The 17,500-nt window shown below is 35.3% G+C and overlaps 1 protein-coding gene across 1 annotated transcript in view; it reads right to left on the bottom strand.

Annotated features, from left to right (window-relative positions):
- LOC145296133 (uncharacterized) overlaps nucleotides 1-17,500 on the bottom strand; it is a 1,188,759-nt gene that overhangs the window by 426,540 nt on the left and 744,719 nt on the right. Inside the window, exon 6 of the mRNA XM_080142289.1 lies at nucleotides 2,427-2,583. Coding sequence (XP_079998415.1) covers nucleotides 2,427-2,583 — 157 coding nt within the window. The remainder of the gene's footprint in view (nucleotides 1-2,426; nucleotides 2,584-17,500) is intronic.

Raw genomic sequence — 17,500 nt, 5'->3', positions numbered from 1 at the left:
AGGGTAAAGTCACTGCATCGAATAACACTAATTTGGAGGTTCTGAAAAATAAATTAAGGGGCCACAATCCCAGAATCAATCATTCGTAATTCGTGTAAAGCATCTAGCAAGTGTTTGCATCAGATCATCGATACACAGGTCGGTTACATTGAATAAAGTTTAGATATTTAGAATCTAGTAATACTATTGTATATGTTTGTGTTTTGGTTATCTGTATTGTTTGAATCGTTTAATAAATATGAGCAAAAAGTTTTGTAACGTTAATTATTGAACACCCTGTATATATTTTACTATTCGAATGCTAATCATACAGACTGAAAATAAAACTGTTTACTCTGGATCGATTTCGGTCCTGATTTTCTGTTGATTCCGATCAATTACGTATTTGTGTGTGGCTAATCAAAGTCTACGTTATTCGAACTCTGTCATCAATTTTCTGTTGACTTCTGCACAAAGAATTGGAATCGTCATTCAAGTTGACTTTTTGTATCCAAGTAATGTCCCCTTATGTTTGACAAATCCCTATTCAACCAAATATTCCCGACACCCCTCACACACACTGGGTCTCCGTCTTGGGAGGAATATCATGTGATTTGTTTCTTTCCAAGGATCAATCGATTCGGCAAACAGAAATATCGATTCCTTTTATTATCACTGCATAATGGAATCAGGCTTTGGAAAACTACATCGTCATTGCATTCATTTTCGTCTTTTATATATTTGAATTCTTTTTTTTTTCTTATCCTTTTCCGTTCTCTTTATGTTTTTTGTTGCTTAGATTTCTTCTCTTTTGCCTTTTTCTTCTTCTTTTTGAACTCACTATGAGTCTTCACACAAACCATCATCAACGATGTTCTTTGAGAACAGCTTGTGGTGTTCCCTGAAGTCTGACTGATTCCCCTGATTCCTGTGTTTTTGCAAATAGTTTCAGGTTATCCATATACATTAGGTGGTTCATTCTTTATTATTATTTTTTGTTATTCTTTTTACTATTATTCTTTTTATTATTAATATTAAGATTATTATTATTACTATTCTTTTATTATTATTATTATTATTATTATTATTATTTAAAGTTTTAAAAGAGGCGTTTGTCATTGATTTCTCATTAATAATAAGTGGTATTTCCTGGGGTCTGAGTAACAGCATGTTTTCCCAAATCTCTATTATTCAACGATGTCGATGCTCATTTCAAATGAGCTTGCATTATTGAAAAATACAATTAATTTCTCGTTGACAACAGCCGTCGATCTTTCCTGATGTTTGGGTGTAAATACATTATGGACCTTTCTAATGCTAATCTGCTTAGTTCGCTCTTACGTCGGTCTCTTTATCGTCCTTGTATCTTCTCTTCTCTCGTATCGTATTAATGTTACACCGTCGTAATACCAAAGAAACAGAGAAAAGAAAAACACTCGTTTTTTTCAGTTCTAAACAAAAGCCTTTATAACAGGTATTTCCAACAACGCATCTTTTCTAAATATTGTCTTCCGTTTTCATGCTTTCCAGCTGTCTATAATATGGTTGTCTTCAAGTCCTACGTGAACAAGTTTCTGATGAGCCGTTCCACTTAAGTTAACAAATTTACCGAACTTCCATTACTATCGATTACTATATTGTCCTTTTGACTACTGTACACTTTTTAACCCTTATCCTTGAGTGGCTCATCGGCCTTAATAAGTGGTGACGCCTATGTAAAAAAAATATTTAAACAGTTCATTTAAGCTTCTCCGACCACGTGTAACTTTTCGTCCTTTCTGCGACGTCAGCCACACCTCAAACACGTGCTTCTGTGAATACCCAATGCTTTTTCTCTGTCTTTCGCACGTGTCTTTTTATTGTCTCTACTGAGATGTCATATCTCGCAGCCGGCTTGGTTATTTGCATGTATTATTTGCTGCCGTTACTGCTAACAGTTCGAGCGACCTTGTTATATTAATCACGCTGATGCCATTTTATTTTGAATCTTTTGGTATATTTTATTTCGTGTTTTACTTGGAGGGGTAGTTGATGGAATTTCTGCTCTTAATAAGCGTTGTGTTCTTTCTATTTGCTCATTTAATCACTAGATCTTACATCAGTATAGTATTAAATTACCTGTGCTTTTCCTTTCTATTGCTTTTCGCTTATTTTTCATTCCCGCTGTACGGCGTTATTGTCATACATGTAACTAGACAGCTTACCTACCTGCTTTGATCCGTGGTGACATTATTACTAAAATTAGGAGCCAAAATATACATCAGATCGATTTGGGATGCTGCCATGATGATGATGATGATGATGATGACACGGCTGCCAACAAAGTTCATTATCCAATACAACAATATCTCATTTAGTCGTTTCGCTCTATAACAGTTATCTACTACTCTTCCAGTATCGAATTCCATTCTATAAAATATAAGAATAAAATAAACGTCAAAACTTACGTTCTGAAGGAAAGTCCTGTTGCCGAAAAGACGGTCTTTGCCGTAGTTTGGCATCGAATTCAAGAAGGAGTCATTCGGTGAGAACGCCGTGAAGTACGTGTCTGTGCTGTTATGATTAAACATGTCTGGCAGAACAACAGCAGCTTCATTGATCGACCTAGAAAAAGAAATGAAGAAATAGATTATTTACAAATAGCAGAGTTCAGACTTTATGTTACTACTAGCAGGTCGGCCGCCCGGCGTTGCCCGGTCGTGGAAAAAACGCTTAAGTATTTTATTTTGATTAATGAAGATTTTGTATTTATTATTATACTAGCCTGGGTGCCCGGCGTTGCCCGGGTGTTTGGAGGTGTGTGTTGAGCACAAAAAAATGCGTTAGTAGGCAAGCTGGTTCAAACCCGTACCGCCTCCCTCCCGCCAGTTGATCATTAAATTTCGGAGACGTTTGTGCATCCTAAACAAGTTCTTGTTGAACTGACCCCCCTAAGTAATCCAAATTACAAAATCCCAACTACTTATGTTAACTCCGCTGTAATCACATTGACTAATGTATACCCATTAACCGTTATCCTCGAGTTGCCTCCGGGCCTTGATAAATGGTGATTCCTGTGTGAGAAAAATAATCATCAATCTTTGGCCGTATTTGACTCTTATACAAATAGAGAATTGCGTAAACAAGTATTTTCCATCCCCCTCTTATCTCTCTCCAATTTTCTCTCCCTCTATTTTCTCTCCAGTCGAATGTACGTCAAGCGCTTACTAAAAGAAGAGGCATAACAGTAGTAGTGTCAATGTTTATGCAATAGAAAGTCTAACCTTCCTGTCCGTTGTTATAGAGCATAGTGTCATCAGCAAATATCCCCATCTTGGAGACAGTGAGATCGTTTATGAATATCAGGAATAAAAATGGTCTGAGGATTGACCTTTCTGGCATTTATATCATATTGTTCAGATGTACCACCATCAAGGACAGCCTGGATTTTTCTATTATCTAAGAAGGATTTGATTATGTTAATTATGCGTCCAGTAATACCATATTATTTAATTTTGATGAAAAGACCAACATGCCAAACCTTGTCAAAGGCCTTCGTTTTTTTTTCTCTCTTTTTTTTTTTAAATAAAAAGAAAATGTTCCTTTTTTTTTTTTTTTTCGTTTCAGTAGGTTTTACTCTTCCGGCTATTGTCATAGATTATTCTTCTGCAGTTGGGAATTTCTACCTATAATTCTGTACTCTATGGCAGGAACTGAAAATCATACACACTATCTTGATTTTGGTAGAGATCACTTATGGTACCCCCTCGTCACGGTTCCAAATAGAAGCCCCTTACATCAACGTGGCAATATGTGTTGTTTGGGGTTAAGAATAATAAAAAAGAGTTTCTTTTTATGTGAAATCTGCAAAATCGCGCTACGTCACAAGTCTGTAGTTCACAAGTTCACTTTATATTCCATAAGCTTCACCTTTCTATCCATGTTTACGTCTACGTATGTTTTATTTCTTGGTGGAACTGAAACACGTGTTTCCATTGAATACGGTTATAAAATGCCGAAAGGGAAGTAAATCGGATATGTATTGGAAAGTAAGAATTCGCAATGTTGTAAAGCGATACCACGACTTATCTAAACAGCTTAAAGGCTTGGATTAAAACGTGACGGTCTGAGACAAAAGATAAGAAGAATTGGCGGGAACAGTGCCATATTAATCAATCATTACAGTAGCAAATAGAAGCTGAATATTAGTTCATTATTAATCTCATATATATATATATATATATATATATATATATATATATATATATATATGTGTGTGTGTGTGTGTGTGTGTGTGTGTGTGTGTGTGTCTAAATATATATACATTCCGGAATGTAGGAGATGATATAATTATTTCCACAGTCAAGCAATGTCGCAGCTCACAAGTTATATATATATATATATATATATATATATATATATATGAAAGTTAACATAGCTATATTCTCCCTCTCTCTTTCTCTATCTCTCTCTATATATATCTCTATATATAAACGATCATATAGCTATATTCGATATATATATATATAAACATGAATGATAACATAGCTATATTCTATATACGCACACACACACATATGTATATATATATATATATACATGAATTATAACAAAGCTATATTCTATACACAAATACATATATATGTATATATATATACATATATAAATATATATATGAACTATAATATAGCTATATTCTAAGACCCAAACTTTTGTTTAACATAGCAACCACTTCTTCCAACATATAAAATCTTCAGTGTATTTTGCAGCCATGTTTCATTTACGTAGAACAATCAACATTTTTATGTAAATATTACTTTTTTCTTAAGTATCCTTATCGAGAAAAACAAGGATCACATTACAATGTTTGAAATGAAGCATATAGGCTATACATCACGTATTTGTTTCGATTGTCCTCTTTCACGACACAACCATGTTGACACACCGGTTCTCGCTAGATCACCAAAGTTAAGCAACGGTGAGCCTTGCATGGAGTATTGTTCCCACATCTGGGCTGGTGCATCTGCCACTAATTACTCGCTCCTGCACAGGGTTCAAAAAAGAGTTTTCAACTTGGTAGGTCCTGAACTGTCAACTAAACTCTTACCTCTGTCCCATCGCCGAAACGTTACACCCTTGTGCCTTTTTTTACAAGTATTTCAAAAGCTCTGACTGACTTTGAGCACTAGTACCCCCCTCGACGATAATATTCCCGACAAACCCCAAAAGCAGCAAAATCTCACCCCTACACTATATAGATCCTCAGATACCGTAAAGCCTTTTACTTGATCGCCTTTTCCATTCGAACTGCTAAACTTTGGAATTCCTTCCCGGACTCTTGCTTCCCTGATTTTACTGACATGCAGAAATTCACGTGTAATATAAATAGATATTTCGCTGCAAAACTTTATAAATAGTACTCCTGGCAATCTGATCCCATAAAATAGCATCTCATGAATAACTGACCCTGTGCCTTGTTTGGGTGTTATCGTAAATAAAAAAAAAATATGCTATATTATATATGTGTATGTATTAGTGTTGGGACGATTAATCGGAAAACCGAAACATTTGAGAGTATCAGAATCGGTATCAGAATCGGTATCGGAATCGGAAAAAAAATGGTGCCTATTTTCCGATGCCAAAACGATTCTTTCAATCGTCATTATTTTATGTGAGTTTGTTTAAACCAAAACTTTACATTGCTGGTAATAATGATAAAACAATAGATATTTATTGATTTTAAAATACCGGAAAGGCTATAATCGAGAGAACACCTTCAACAAGCGTATTTTTACGTTTAAGAAAAATATCTGCACATTACACCATGTGTTTTTTATGGTAACTGCTGAGAAATACACACATCTCTTGTTAAATATTTAGAGATTTGTAAAGAATCGAAATCGGTAAGTGTATATGTATAATGTATGATATATTGTATATTCTATGCTTTACCAAGTTGACACACCGATTTCCATTAGATCACCGAAGTTGAGCAACGTTGAGCCTGGGCAGTAGTGAAATGGGTGACCATTTAGGAATTCCAGGTGATTTCTGCACTCTGCTTCTATCGGCATTGTTTTCAGTCTGTCTCGAGCCTTTTCTTGCCACTGGACCCAAGCAGCGCCGAGTCAGGAGTGGTGCGGTTGGAGATTGCGTAAACTTTGCCTCGCAATTACACGCGCAGCAACCTTTAAAGAGGTGTCCATTGTCCCTTGAGACTGAACGGAAGCACCGATGTATTCTATATATCTTATTTATGTTCACGTTTGTTTTAATGCAATCGGCACTGTACATAGAAATACCACTATGCTATATTCATAAAATATCGATAAAACATATATAGAATAAAAATGTAGATGTGTATTGTCAATTAATACCGACAAGATTCCATTCCAATCAGTGTTAACGAAATGACAGACCTGGTCTCGGATGATTGTTCATTTACGAAAAGTGAAATTCATGAAAGCGAGCATATGATAATACGCTATTTCGTAGCGTAATATTATATCTTCTCCCAGTTAAATGAATTCGTAATCTCCTTAACAACTCGCCATGAAGCCTATTTTCTTGATATGGCAGAAGAGAATAGGCTATCAAAGACTATATCAAAAGTGACGCCGATTCTGTGACGTATAATAAAATCAACCATTTAAATCACTAACATCAGACGATAATTACTTCTGATATGTCGGCTTTTTAGGTGTTACCGATGTCTTTAAATGCATTATCGGCGCGTAACTTTTCTTTGAAAGGCTTTCTTCACGCCGTCTGATTTACAAAATGGCGTCGTTTTGATGAAGACATCATCGCGATGACATTGTCGAATGTTGTCTTTGGCTGAGTGATGTATTTGCGATGGCTGTGTTCAGTTTTGTCTTCGTGTTAGGCAAGTGTCTATGCACCTCGAGGCAGGGATCACATGTAAATGTGACTTTGATTATAGCGTCTTTAAGTCGTTTGGTGAAATCGATGGAGGCAAAAAAGGATGGAATTGAGGGGAAGGAATTGTGTTTTGTATGTGAGATTACAATGGCGGAAAATGAAAGATGGGTGATAAGAAAGGAGAAAGATAAGAGTTGCAGGAGAAGAAGAGAGGGAAGAAAATTGTTGCTGGGAGAGAGATTAGGAAACAGTGGATGAGAGAGAGAAAGAGAGGGACAGCGAGAGATAGAGAGAGAGAGTGTGACACAATGACGATATGTGATAGAAAAGGAAAGCGAAAGAGAAAAGGCATCGATTGTCAATGGTAAAGAAATATAAAAGAGATCGAAATAATAGGAAGATGAATGAAAAGGCGGAGAAGGAGGAGGAGGAGGAGGAGGAGGAGGGGGAGGACGATAAAAAAGGGGGCATATAAAAGAAGATATTAAAGTATGATTATGGAAAATAAGGAGTGGGTAAAGAAGAAGAAAAAAGAAAAAAGATGAAGAGGAATGTAGTAGTAGTAGTAGTAGTAGTAGTAGTAGTAGTAGTAGTAGTAGTAGAAGAAGAAGAAGAAGAAGAAGAAGAAGAAGTAGAAGAAGAAGAAAAGGAAGAAGAAGAAAAAAGAAGAAAAGGAAGAAGAAGAAGAAAAAGAAGAGGAGGAAGAAGAAGAAGAAGAAGAAGAAGAAGAAGAAGAAGAAGAAAAGGAGGAAGAACAAGAAGAATAAGAGGAAGAGGTAGAAGAAAAAAGACGAGGAAGAAGAAGAAAAAGAAGAGGAAGAAGAAGAAGAAAAAGAAGAAGAGGAAGAAGAAGAAGAAGAAGAAGAAGAAGAAAAAGAAGAACCAGAAGAAGAAGAAGCAGAAAAAGAAGAGGAGGATGAGGAAGCAAAGAAAAAGAAGAAGAGGAAGAAGAAAAAAAAGAAAAGAAGAAGAAGCAGAAAAAGAAGAAGATGAAGAAGAAAAAAAGCAAGAATAAAAATAGAGAAAAAGAAGATTAAGAAGAAGAAAAAGAAGAAGAAAGAAGAAGAAAAGAATAATAATGATAATACTAATAAGAAGAAGAAAAAGAAGAAAAATAAGAAGAAGAAGAAGAAGAAAAAGAAAAAGAAGAAAAAGAAGAAGAAGAAGAAGGAAAAGAAAAAAGAAGAAAAAGAAGAAAAAGAAGGAAAAGAAGAAGAAGAAGAATATAACATGAAACGCATGCGAAGAAAATAAAAGACATCAACGAATCCTGAAACAAAATATTTTAATTCTGAAACATAAAAAACTTGCAGTAAATATTGACAAAATGATTTTTTACAATTATTAAAAGGGAAAGAGAAAAACTGAAACTCTGACGAACTCCAAACCGTTGTACTTCCTTGACGTAAATTCCCTTCAAAAAACCAAACAACCAGCAAAATCCCACCCCCTACACAGTAGAATCCCTGGAATGGCTTTTTAATAGTTTCTTTCCTTTCGAAATGTCGACTTTGTAATCTCCTCTAATGTTCCTGCTTCCCTAACTGTACTGACATGCTGAAGTTCATGTGTAATGTGAACAGAAATCTAACTGTTCGACTCCTTACATAGTGTCTCTGCAAATGATGTTCCAAATAATAGTCCCACCATCTATATAAGTGTCAGTTCCTTGTTTGAAGTTAAATATTAATAAAAAAAATGAGATAGAGATCAAAAGAGTATAATTAGCAAAACGTCTATTAACAAGTGTATGTTACAGGAGTACACGTCATGGTTCTGAGGTCATAGCTGCCACGACTCGGAAAATTTATTACCTCCCTTCCACAAGAATATGTAGTACAAGATCGGAGATATATATTATTCCTTAATTGGAATTGGAATTCATTTTTGAGATGAGCTTTATATATATTTTAATTTATTTTTTATCTCTACAGTTTCAGATGAACATTGTCTGAAGATAGCGGTTTCAATCCCACCCAAAGCGCGCCAGAGGTTTACTTGGCCAAAAATGTGGTGAGACGACAACAACTACGGATGGCAGTGATGGCTGAGAATGCAGTTAGGAGATTCGAAGTTCCTATCCGTTGCGGTTACCACCTGACGAAGGCCAGAGGAATATTTGGTCGAAACGTTGTGAATAAACAAAAAAAAAAAATGAAAAACAACAATAAAGATGAGAATAATAGTCCGAAATAAAAAATAAATTAAAATAAGATCGGAGATATTTAAACCAGTGCCCTTAGATATCTGGCCCATTAAAAATGTCTAAGCTGACCGGTAGACATTCTTCGATTGAAGCGCCTCAAACAGTAGCAATGAATTGATTTCACCCCAAATAGGGAAGGCAAGACCTCGGGAGATGGACGAAATGTCGAGATCGAAATTAATTCCAATAAATGCCTTATTTACTTTTTTATCACGACAGGAGGATGTCACACAAGGTCGGAAGTGTCACGTTAGCACCCCTCGAGGACGAGCACTCCCTCATTTGTCTGATATTACAGCTAAATATCAAATCACTGCCACGAACCAGGGTATTTACTGTTCTACCATTGCGAGGGGATATGACACAAGGTCGAAATGTGAGAAAAGACGACAGCGCTCTAGGAAAATGAGCACGCTGGCTTTGTAAAAATGTCTTACTAGTCCCTTCGGTATTGCACAATGACTGCGTGTTTCACAAGCGACAAACTTGCTTTTCCCGAAAGCCAGGAGGCAATGCCTGGGATAGTGGACCTCGTAGAACATTTGCATCAGTTCGACAGCAAAAAATGAGCCCGTTTTGTCGCACGGACTATTGAGGTCAAAACTGATACGGATACACAGACCAGGACGACCACTGTTTCGACGTTTAGATATAAATATATTTATTGTCTCTAGGCCAGTCCATTAAATGTGAAAAGGGTAGATCAGTTTATTCTCATAACAGTTATATGGAATACAATAGGGCATCTATTAAAATGATAAAAAGGGAGAACAAAATCGGTTGCATAGAAAACAGAATGGAAGAGTCGAAGAAAGAGAGAGAGAGAGAGAGAGAGAGAGAGAGAGAGAGAGAGAGAGAGATGGGAGAGATGGGAGAGAAGGTGGAGGAGAACGAAGGCTATAACCATAAGGTAAACTAATAGACGCGCGCATACAATAAAGAGAAAAGTAATTCTATTAATGAAAATGATAAAGATGAAAATGGGAAATCCTAAAAGAGTGACAGAATAAGATCGATACCGGAAGTGCCCGTCTAGATATAGAGCGGAAGTGATAGGAGACAAAGATCTGATCTAAATCTGTGTGAACAAACAGACAATGAGAGATGATCGCACACAAACATGGCGGCTATTAAAAAAAGATGAAGAAGAAAGCAGGAGATACGACCGAGAACAGATATGATAGACGCCGATAAATAACCACCAATCGTTTCATCCAAGTCGATAAACTGGAATAAGATCTAAAAGGTCCTTAGTAAAGATTGCAGTGAAAAGCTCATTGCCTGCAGGTGGTTCACTGGAAACCCATTTTCAAACCCGGTAACCGTAAGATTGGACATAAAAATCTTAATGTGCTCTATCCATAATCATATGAAATAATAGGGTTTGATGGTTTCTGTCGTCCATTGAGAATCTATTCTTTATTTTTTTAATTTTGCTTTAGTAGAACAAATGAATCTGTTTTTTTTTTTCTTAAGAACATCCAGAAGGTCTTCAATTTCGTTCGTTTCATAATAACAGTAAGAAAACAAACAACAACAAAAAAGCATTGTAATGCTTTGATAGCTAATGGTGCACAGATATCAAAAAATCCTCTATACTAAGAATAACGTTAAAAATCAGCTTCAATTTTCTCATTGTTTTATATGGTCCCGAGCAATGTTGGGTGGCCCTGCTAGTTTAATTATACTTCGTTATTTAGGCATCAGTTTCATAATACATTATTTTTACACTTATTCAGCCCAAATAGGGCACATTGACACTTGGATGTAAGGGGCTAGTGTTTGGGACCATATCTACAACCAGACTGTATGCAGTGTTAAGCAAAGAGATGTCTGTTCACACTACATTTAAAGTTCTGCATGATAATCGAGTATGGAAAATAGTAGACCGAAGGAAGTTCCAAAGTCTAACAGACAAAGTCTTAAATTAGAAGGCTTTCCGGTATTTAGGGACCTCATAAGAGAAGGCATAGAGTTTTGTTGCTTGGTGCCTTTATCAGGTGTTTTCAAATAAATGCCACGAATACATCAGATTATATATATATATATATATATATATATATATATATATATATATATATATATATAATTATTTTTTACTATAATAATTATATATCTACAGACACTAGTATTTCATCCTTTCGGGAATCTTCAGTGCAGGGTGTCACGATTAATACCAGTCGAACGATTCGAACGCCGCAACACGAGACATCTCTGGCTCGATTAGCGAAGACCTAATCCATTCGGCTACCATTAACCAGGTGAAATAATTCTCTCATCGAAGACGATGAATGAGGGTCCAGTATGCAATTTTCAGCAGCTCCTAAGCTCTGTGACACTACATGCAGACGTCCGGCACACACACTATATATATGGACCCTCATTCATCGTCTTCGATGAGAGAATCCATATATATATATATATATATATATATATATATATATATATATATATATATATATATATATATATATATATAACTACTTCATTTACTCACATAAAATTAATATACGAAAGTATAGATTTATGCGTAAACTTTAAGTATTTACTTCAAAAGTGCTCAATACGTAGGTAGAGCTCGTTAGTAATTTATAAATTTATATATATATATATATATATATATATATATATATATATATGTATATATATATATATATATATAATGACATATGCTCTGATGTACTCGTGGCACTTATGCCCCTTGATTTGCACGAAGGAGGAAAAGAACGTGAAAAATACGTGATGTCTTTGCCGTTGCGTCCATCGTCAAACCGGAAGTAGCGAAGATCTAAATTAAGGGTAGTCAATCGAAAATAGAGAATGAATTCCGATAATATCGGCGAGAAAAGCGACCCCTCCTTGTAGAAAAGATCCCATTTTGGATGAAGACATTTTTTTTTTTTTAGCCAATATTTTGATATGTTTCGTTCGAGGCGTCGAGCTTCAAAACGTTAGGGATCTCGTGAAAATCCGTCACCTCCGTCGAAAGTTTTAGGCAGACATACAAACATACATATATACATACATACATATATACACACATACATACATTTTAATAGGCAGGCGAGATTTATATAATAGAAAATGGAATCGCCCGATTGTCGAAGAGAAAATGCACACAAAAAAGAAAGCAAGTAATTTCTACAGAGTTATATAATTATATAGATTAATATATAATGTGACGATTTATCAGTCAAACCTAGAGAAAGAAAAAAAGCTAGTAGAGTATATAGTTTTCCTATTAACCTGATTATTATTTAGAATTGAATAATAATAGCATTTTTATCCGTTGCGCCACGAGTACGTAGGAACAATCTGTATGAATTATATAAGCTTTCCACCTATTCTTGTTTCGCTTCTTTGTTCGGGCACTTTTTCTCCATTCCGCCTTTTATGCATTGCTGTCATCCGTCATAAATGCCTTTTCACTGGACCAATTTTTAGTTTATTATTTCTCTTGAGAAAACCCGGCTTGTTTCAACGATGCTTTGGCGCAATTCATTTTGGATAAACTGAATCAATTTGGGAGAAGAGTAATAGTGTTTTATTGATGAAACTGCGGATGGATAATAGGCAGTCGTCACAGGGCAAAGGTCAGAAAAATTACCAGAGGTTGGAGACATTGTAATGAAAAATGGACGCAAGAATAATCTTATTTTCTACTTTTAATACATGATTTTTACATTTGTTCAAACATAAGCGTACAACAGCGGACGCATTTTAAGAATTAAGATACGTCCATTGAATCTACACCGTTATCACTGGCACGGTGTCTAACATAATAAGAGATTATTTTGCAGGAATTTAATTTTGCCAATTCTTGTTGAAATAATCCCAAGTTTTCACAGCTTGTTTATACGAAGAGGTAAATAGGGAAATGTCTTTATGCCAAAACTCGATGCCATGAAATAAATAATAAAATGTAATACGATAGAATAATATAATCTTATTATTATAGAATAATATAATAAATAATCGTATATATAAAAGGGACAATATCTGGGTATATATGTCTCTCAAAAACCTACGACAAACAGGCGTTGGAACGTGACAAAATTTGTATCGTTTGAAAGCTCGGTCTCTCGGACAAGAAATATCGAAAAATTGGCGAAAAATATTAAACACTTCACCGTCAACAGGGAAGTTTTCTGCAAGAAGGGGTCGTTTTTTTTTTCGTCGACATTTTCGAAAGTAACCGTCTCCTTTCTATTGACTAAGCTTAAATCCAACATTCGAAACTTCTGGTTTCACGATGGACTTATCAGCTAAGACGTGCTTTTTTTCACTTTCTTTTCTTCTATCGCGTTACGGGTTCAAGTCTGCCTGTATATTACCACTTTTTAAAACACCTTTCTCCACCCGGGCTGCCTTCTGTTGTATTAATTTTCCCACCCTTGCTACTACATCTTTTTTATATCTATCTCTATCGGGCTGCCTACCGGGTTTCTTTAATACACCACCTCTCCACACCCAGGCTACGCCAGGTACTTCCGCTAGTAAAATAAACATAATAAAACGCATTTTTATAATCCTAATGGCGTTTTTTTTTGTACAAATGATACGATGTTTTAATTTAACACATAAGCATAACAGACCAATCAAATAATGAGATTGGTAGCTGATTTAAAAATGAGGCTTCCATTAAATTTGCACGTTCAACTTTTTTTTTTTAAACAGGGTCAATCTTTATCGAGAGTGGGAGAAATTGTTTACTGTGGTTATAACTAGACGAGTATTTGTTGCGAATGCTTTACAGGAGGGATATAGATTGGAACTCAGTTGAACCCTTGCCATGAAAATAATAATTAGAGCAAATAGAGGCTGGAGCGTTACAAAAAGAACAAAACAGTAATAAACAAAAATTTGGCACAAGGCCACTCCAAAAATTGGGGCGCGATGTGTGTGTGGTCACCTCGTCATTGTACCCTTGCTTGTCTCTGCTAACCCTAGCTAAAGTCATCTTTCACGACAATACCTCACGCACACACAGGGTCGTCCTACTTAAAATTACTAAATAAAATCGGGTGTATATATATACTAGCGGGATTCCCCAGCGTTGCCCGGGTGTAGAGAGATTTTATGGTAAGGGCACTGAACAACTGAGCCCTAGAAAACATAGCAGCGTAAAAAAAATAACCAACCTCCTAAAAAATGAACATAGCAGAAAGTACCCGTACGAGCGCAAAAAATAACCGCAGTAGCCAGGCTCGAACCTGTGAGGTTAAGAGAAAAAGGAACTGAAAAAAAAACAACGCTTTAGTCGCCGCACCCACGGCGATGCAACCATTAAAATAAGCTTAGTCATTGCAAGGCGTATGATGACTTGGCAAAAATATCGACGCAAAAACTGATCTCTCCTTTCAAAGAATGGCTTAGTTGACCTACATAGAATTAATGATTTTAGCGTATTTTAGGATATTTGTTGTCGGAAAGACTGCCCTTTCTAACGATACTAATTTTGTCAGTGTTCGCCGTGTATGTCGAAAGTTTTTAGCACACATACAAACACATAAGCATTTTGCCTTTTATATTATAGATATAGTTTTTTAATTAGATACAATGTAAATATGAAATTTTAATAGAAACAAAATTATATGATATATTCGTTTATGTCTGGTCTGTGAAAAAGAGGTTATAATGAGGATCAAAGGATATCGCATAATATGTTCTAAGCCTGGTGTGAACATTGACAAAGCAGGAAAATATGAGCAGCTCTTTCTCAAATGTAGCAAGAGTATACAGTATTTGAACGTATTTGGCTTTTATGCAAATAAAGGATTTCGTCAGATGTTCTACAGGCTGGCAGTTCTAGAAAACACACTTCGCTCATAGACGAGTATTTGACGTGAATGTTTTGCAAGGTGGCGCACATACTGAATCTCAGTTGTTGTAACCAGACGATTATTTGTAACAAACGTTTTACAGGGAGAACCATGGATTGGAGCTCAGCCGAGCTCCTATCATGAGAATAACAATAGAGCAGAGATAAATTGTCAATGTCTCTTCTGTGAAGAAAAAAAAGTTACAAGACGAAGAAAAGAAAAGCGTTGAAAATATTATTTCAAATAGAAACGTGACAGACAGACAGACCGTAAATCAGACATATAACACCCCTTCTATTTCGAAAAAGGACGTATGTAAATGTGAGTGAACAATTATTGTTTAAACAAAATGGCTCATTTTTTATTAAAAAAATCAGAAACTAACGGTCGCCCTGGTGTTTCTTTGTTTAAATAAAGTCATTACGAAACAAAGTTTCGGAAAAATCAAATTAAAAAAAAAGAAGATTAAACAGAGAAATTTAAAAAAAAAACGAATAAATAGGATTGCCCTTAGGCAGCTCAAAGAGTATTTATTTTTTCTGCTTGAATTTAATTGTTTAATTAATTGCGTCGTTCATATTTAAGCGACACTTAATCAAAATATAATTAGTTTTTTTTTAAATTTTCATCAGATTAATTTTTAATTTTTTTTTTAATATAATATTTTGGATAGCGTTTGACAGAACGAAAAATAAGTTTTGTTACAGTAAAGTTATTCTTTACTGTTTTTTTTTTGTTATTTTAATTCAATAATTAAATTTTATCTCGTACGATACATTATTATTCCAAAGATTATTTTATAAGGATCGTTTTATCTGCTAATATAATATAAATTGATGCTGACAACAGACGTCTGCTTTTTTTATTTTTTTATTTTTTCCTCATCTTTTATTTCCCCCTTTTCCCGGCGCACCGTTTGGCCTCTCGTCTGCTCCAATGAAAAATCGCATGACAACCGACAGGGGGCGCTAACTTGTTTCAATGGCCGTTAACCTAAGCGCGAAATGTAGCGCAAGGCGATGATCGATTCGAATCGTCTTTGTCCATTTTAAATACCCAGATCGATATAATCGATTTGGTATTTCTCCTCGCTACAAAGCATCCCCGAACACCTATTAGGAAATGCAAATGCTGCTCCCTGCTGATGGCATTTTCTTATTGATCGGTTTAGCCGTCCGCCATTTTGTAAGGACACCAATTGTTGCAGGTATTTTAATTCGTTCCAACTCAACTGATAAAAAAAAAGTTAGTGAACAGAAAGAATAGTCAGACGTGAGTCGAATAGATGTTCAGTTTTCGTACGTTCATAAAATGTTTTCTCGTCTGCTGCAGTTCGCATGTATACCAATAAGCTACATATAAATGAAACAAAAAAGCTACGCAGCATAATTAAAGACGGAAATGTGTCGTCTGCTATTTTTACACGCCGTTATAATTTGCAATTCGATCACATTCTCTTTGCTACACGCTTCGTCGCGACCGCGGTTTTTCTATTAAACAAATCGACTGCAAATTTCCATCGTGACTGTTGATAGCAAATACGATAAAAATACATTTTTTTCACGAGATCGTAACAAAACATCTATTGTTATATTAACAGTTCATCAACTGGTCTCAATTTCCAATCTTCAACTGACATGTAAAGCAGAAAATATATGTAAAAAAATATCAATGTGAAAACTCTATCCTAGACACCCGTCTAGCTGAATCCACTGTGAAAAATTTCCCCCACTCTTTATCTGTGCCTAAATCAAAACGTGGATTCCATGAACAAAGCTTCTTTCTTAGAACTCCACGCCTTTGGAACTCTGTTCCGTCTGCCTGCTTCCCACCTTACTACAACTTGGATGTGTTCAAGTCCAACGTTAACAAATTCCTAATGAGTCGCCCCCTCAAGTAAACACTTCATCAAATCTCCACACTAACGTACTGTACTTGCAATAACCCTTATCCCTGAGTGGCTTCCGGGCCTTGATAAGTGGTGACTACTGTGTAAAAAAAAGGGGAAAAAAGACATACAAATGAATCATTTTTTATGTTTCTGATTTTTTAACTGAGAATTGATAATCTAATTTATAAGACTAACTATGTCTGTCTGTGTGTCTGTCTCTATATTTTAAAACTCTATCTCTCTGAAGCTAAAAGTTGCAGAGCGGCGCTAGGGACCTCAAATGATTGGATTTTTATGAACCATTCTTTTAAGGGTCTTTAGCCGGTTGAAATAGTTTTTAAGGGATAAAAAGGGTCAGAATTTAAATCATCCTTATACATTTTGTACATTTGTCGTAGTTTATTTTTTAATTTTTAATTTTTAATCAGTTCATATGTGTGTCAGCTCAGTATAGCGGTAACGTCACCAGCTTTGAATGCTGCAGTTTTGCTTTCGAATCTGGTTTTAGTTAATGGCATCCAAATACCTTTTATTTTAATTTTGAAATCACGGCTCTATCTATACTCCTATAATTTGCGTGTATGTGTGTGTGTGTTTATGCTCATATCAAAACCCCTTTTAGTCCAATTTATTTTTTTAAAAAAGCTTTGTTATACATGTCTTGTGGAATTGCATTCATTTGCAAAAGATATAGCTAATTTGCATATTCTTTTAAACATTCATTTTAGTTACTTTTCCTAT

This window comes from Euprymna scolopes, chromosome 16 (genome assembly GCF_053919585.1).
Source record: "Euprymna scolopes isolate OS-2025 chromosome 16, ASM5391958v1, whole genome shotgun sequence".
In the NCBI taxonomy this organism is placed as follows: Eukaryota; Metazoa; Mollusca; class Cephalopoda; order Sepiida; family Sepiolidae; genus Euprymna; species Euprymna scolopes.
This window is presented reverse-complemented; position numbering and strand designations above follow the sequence as displayed.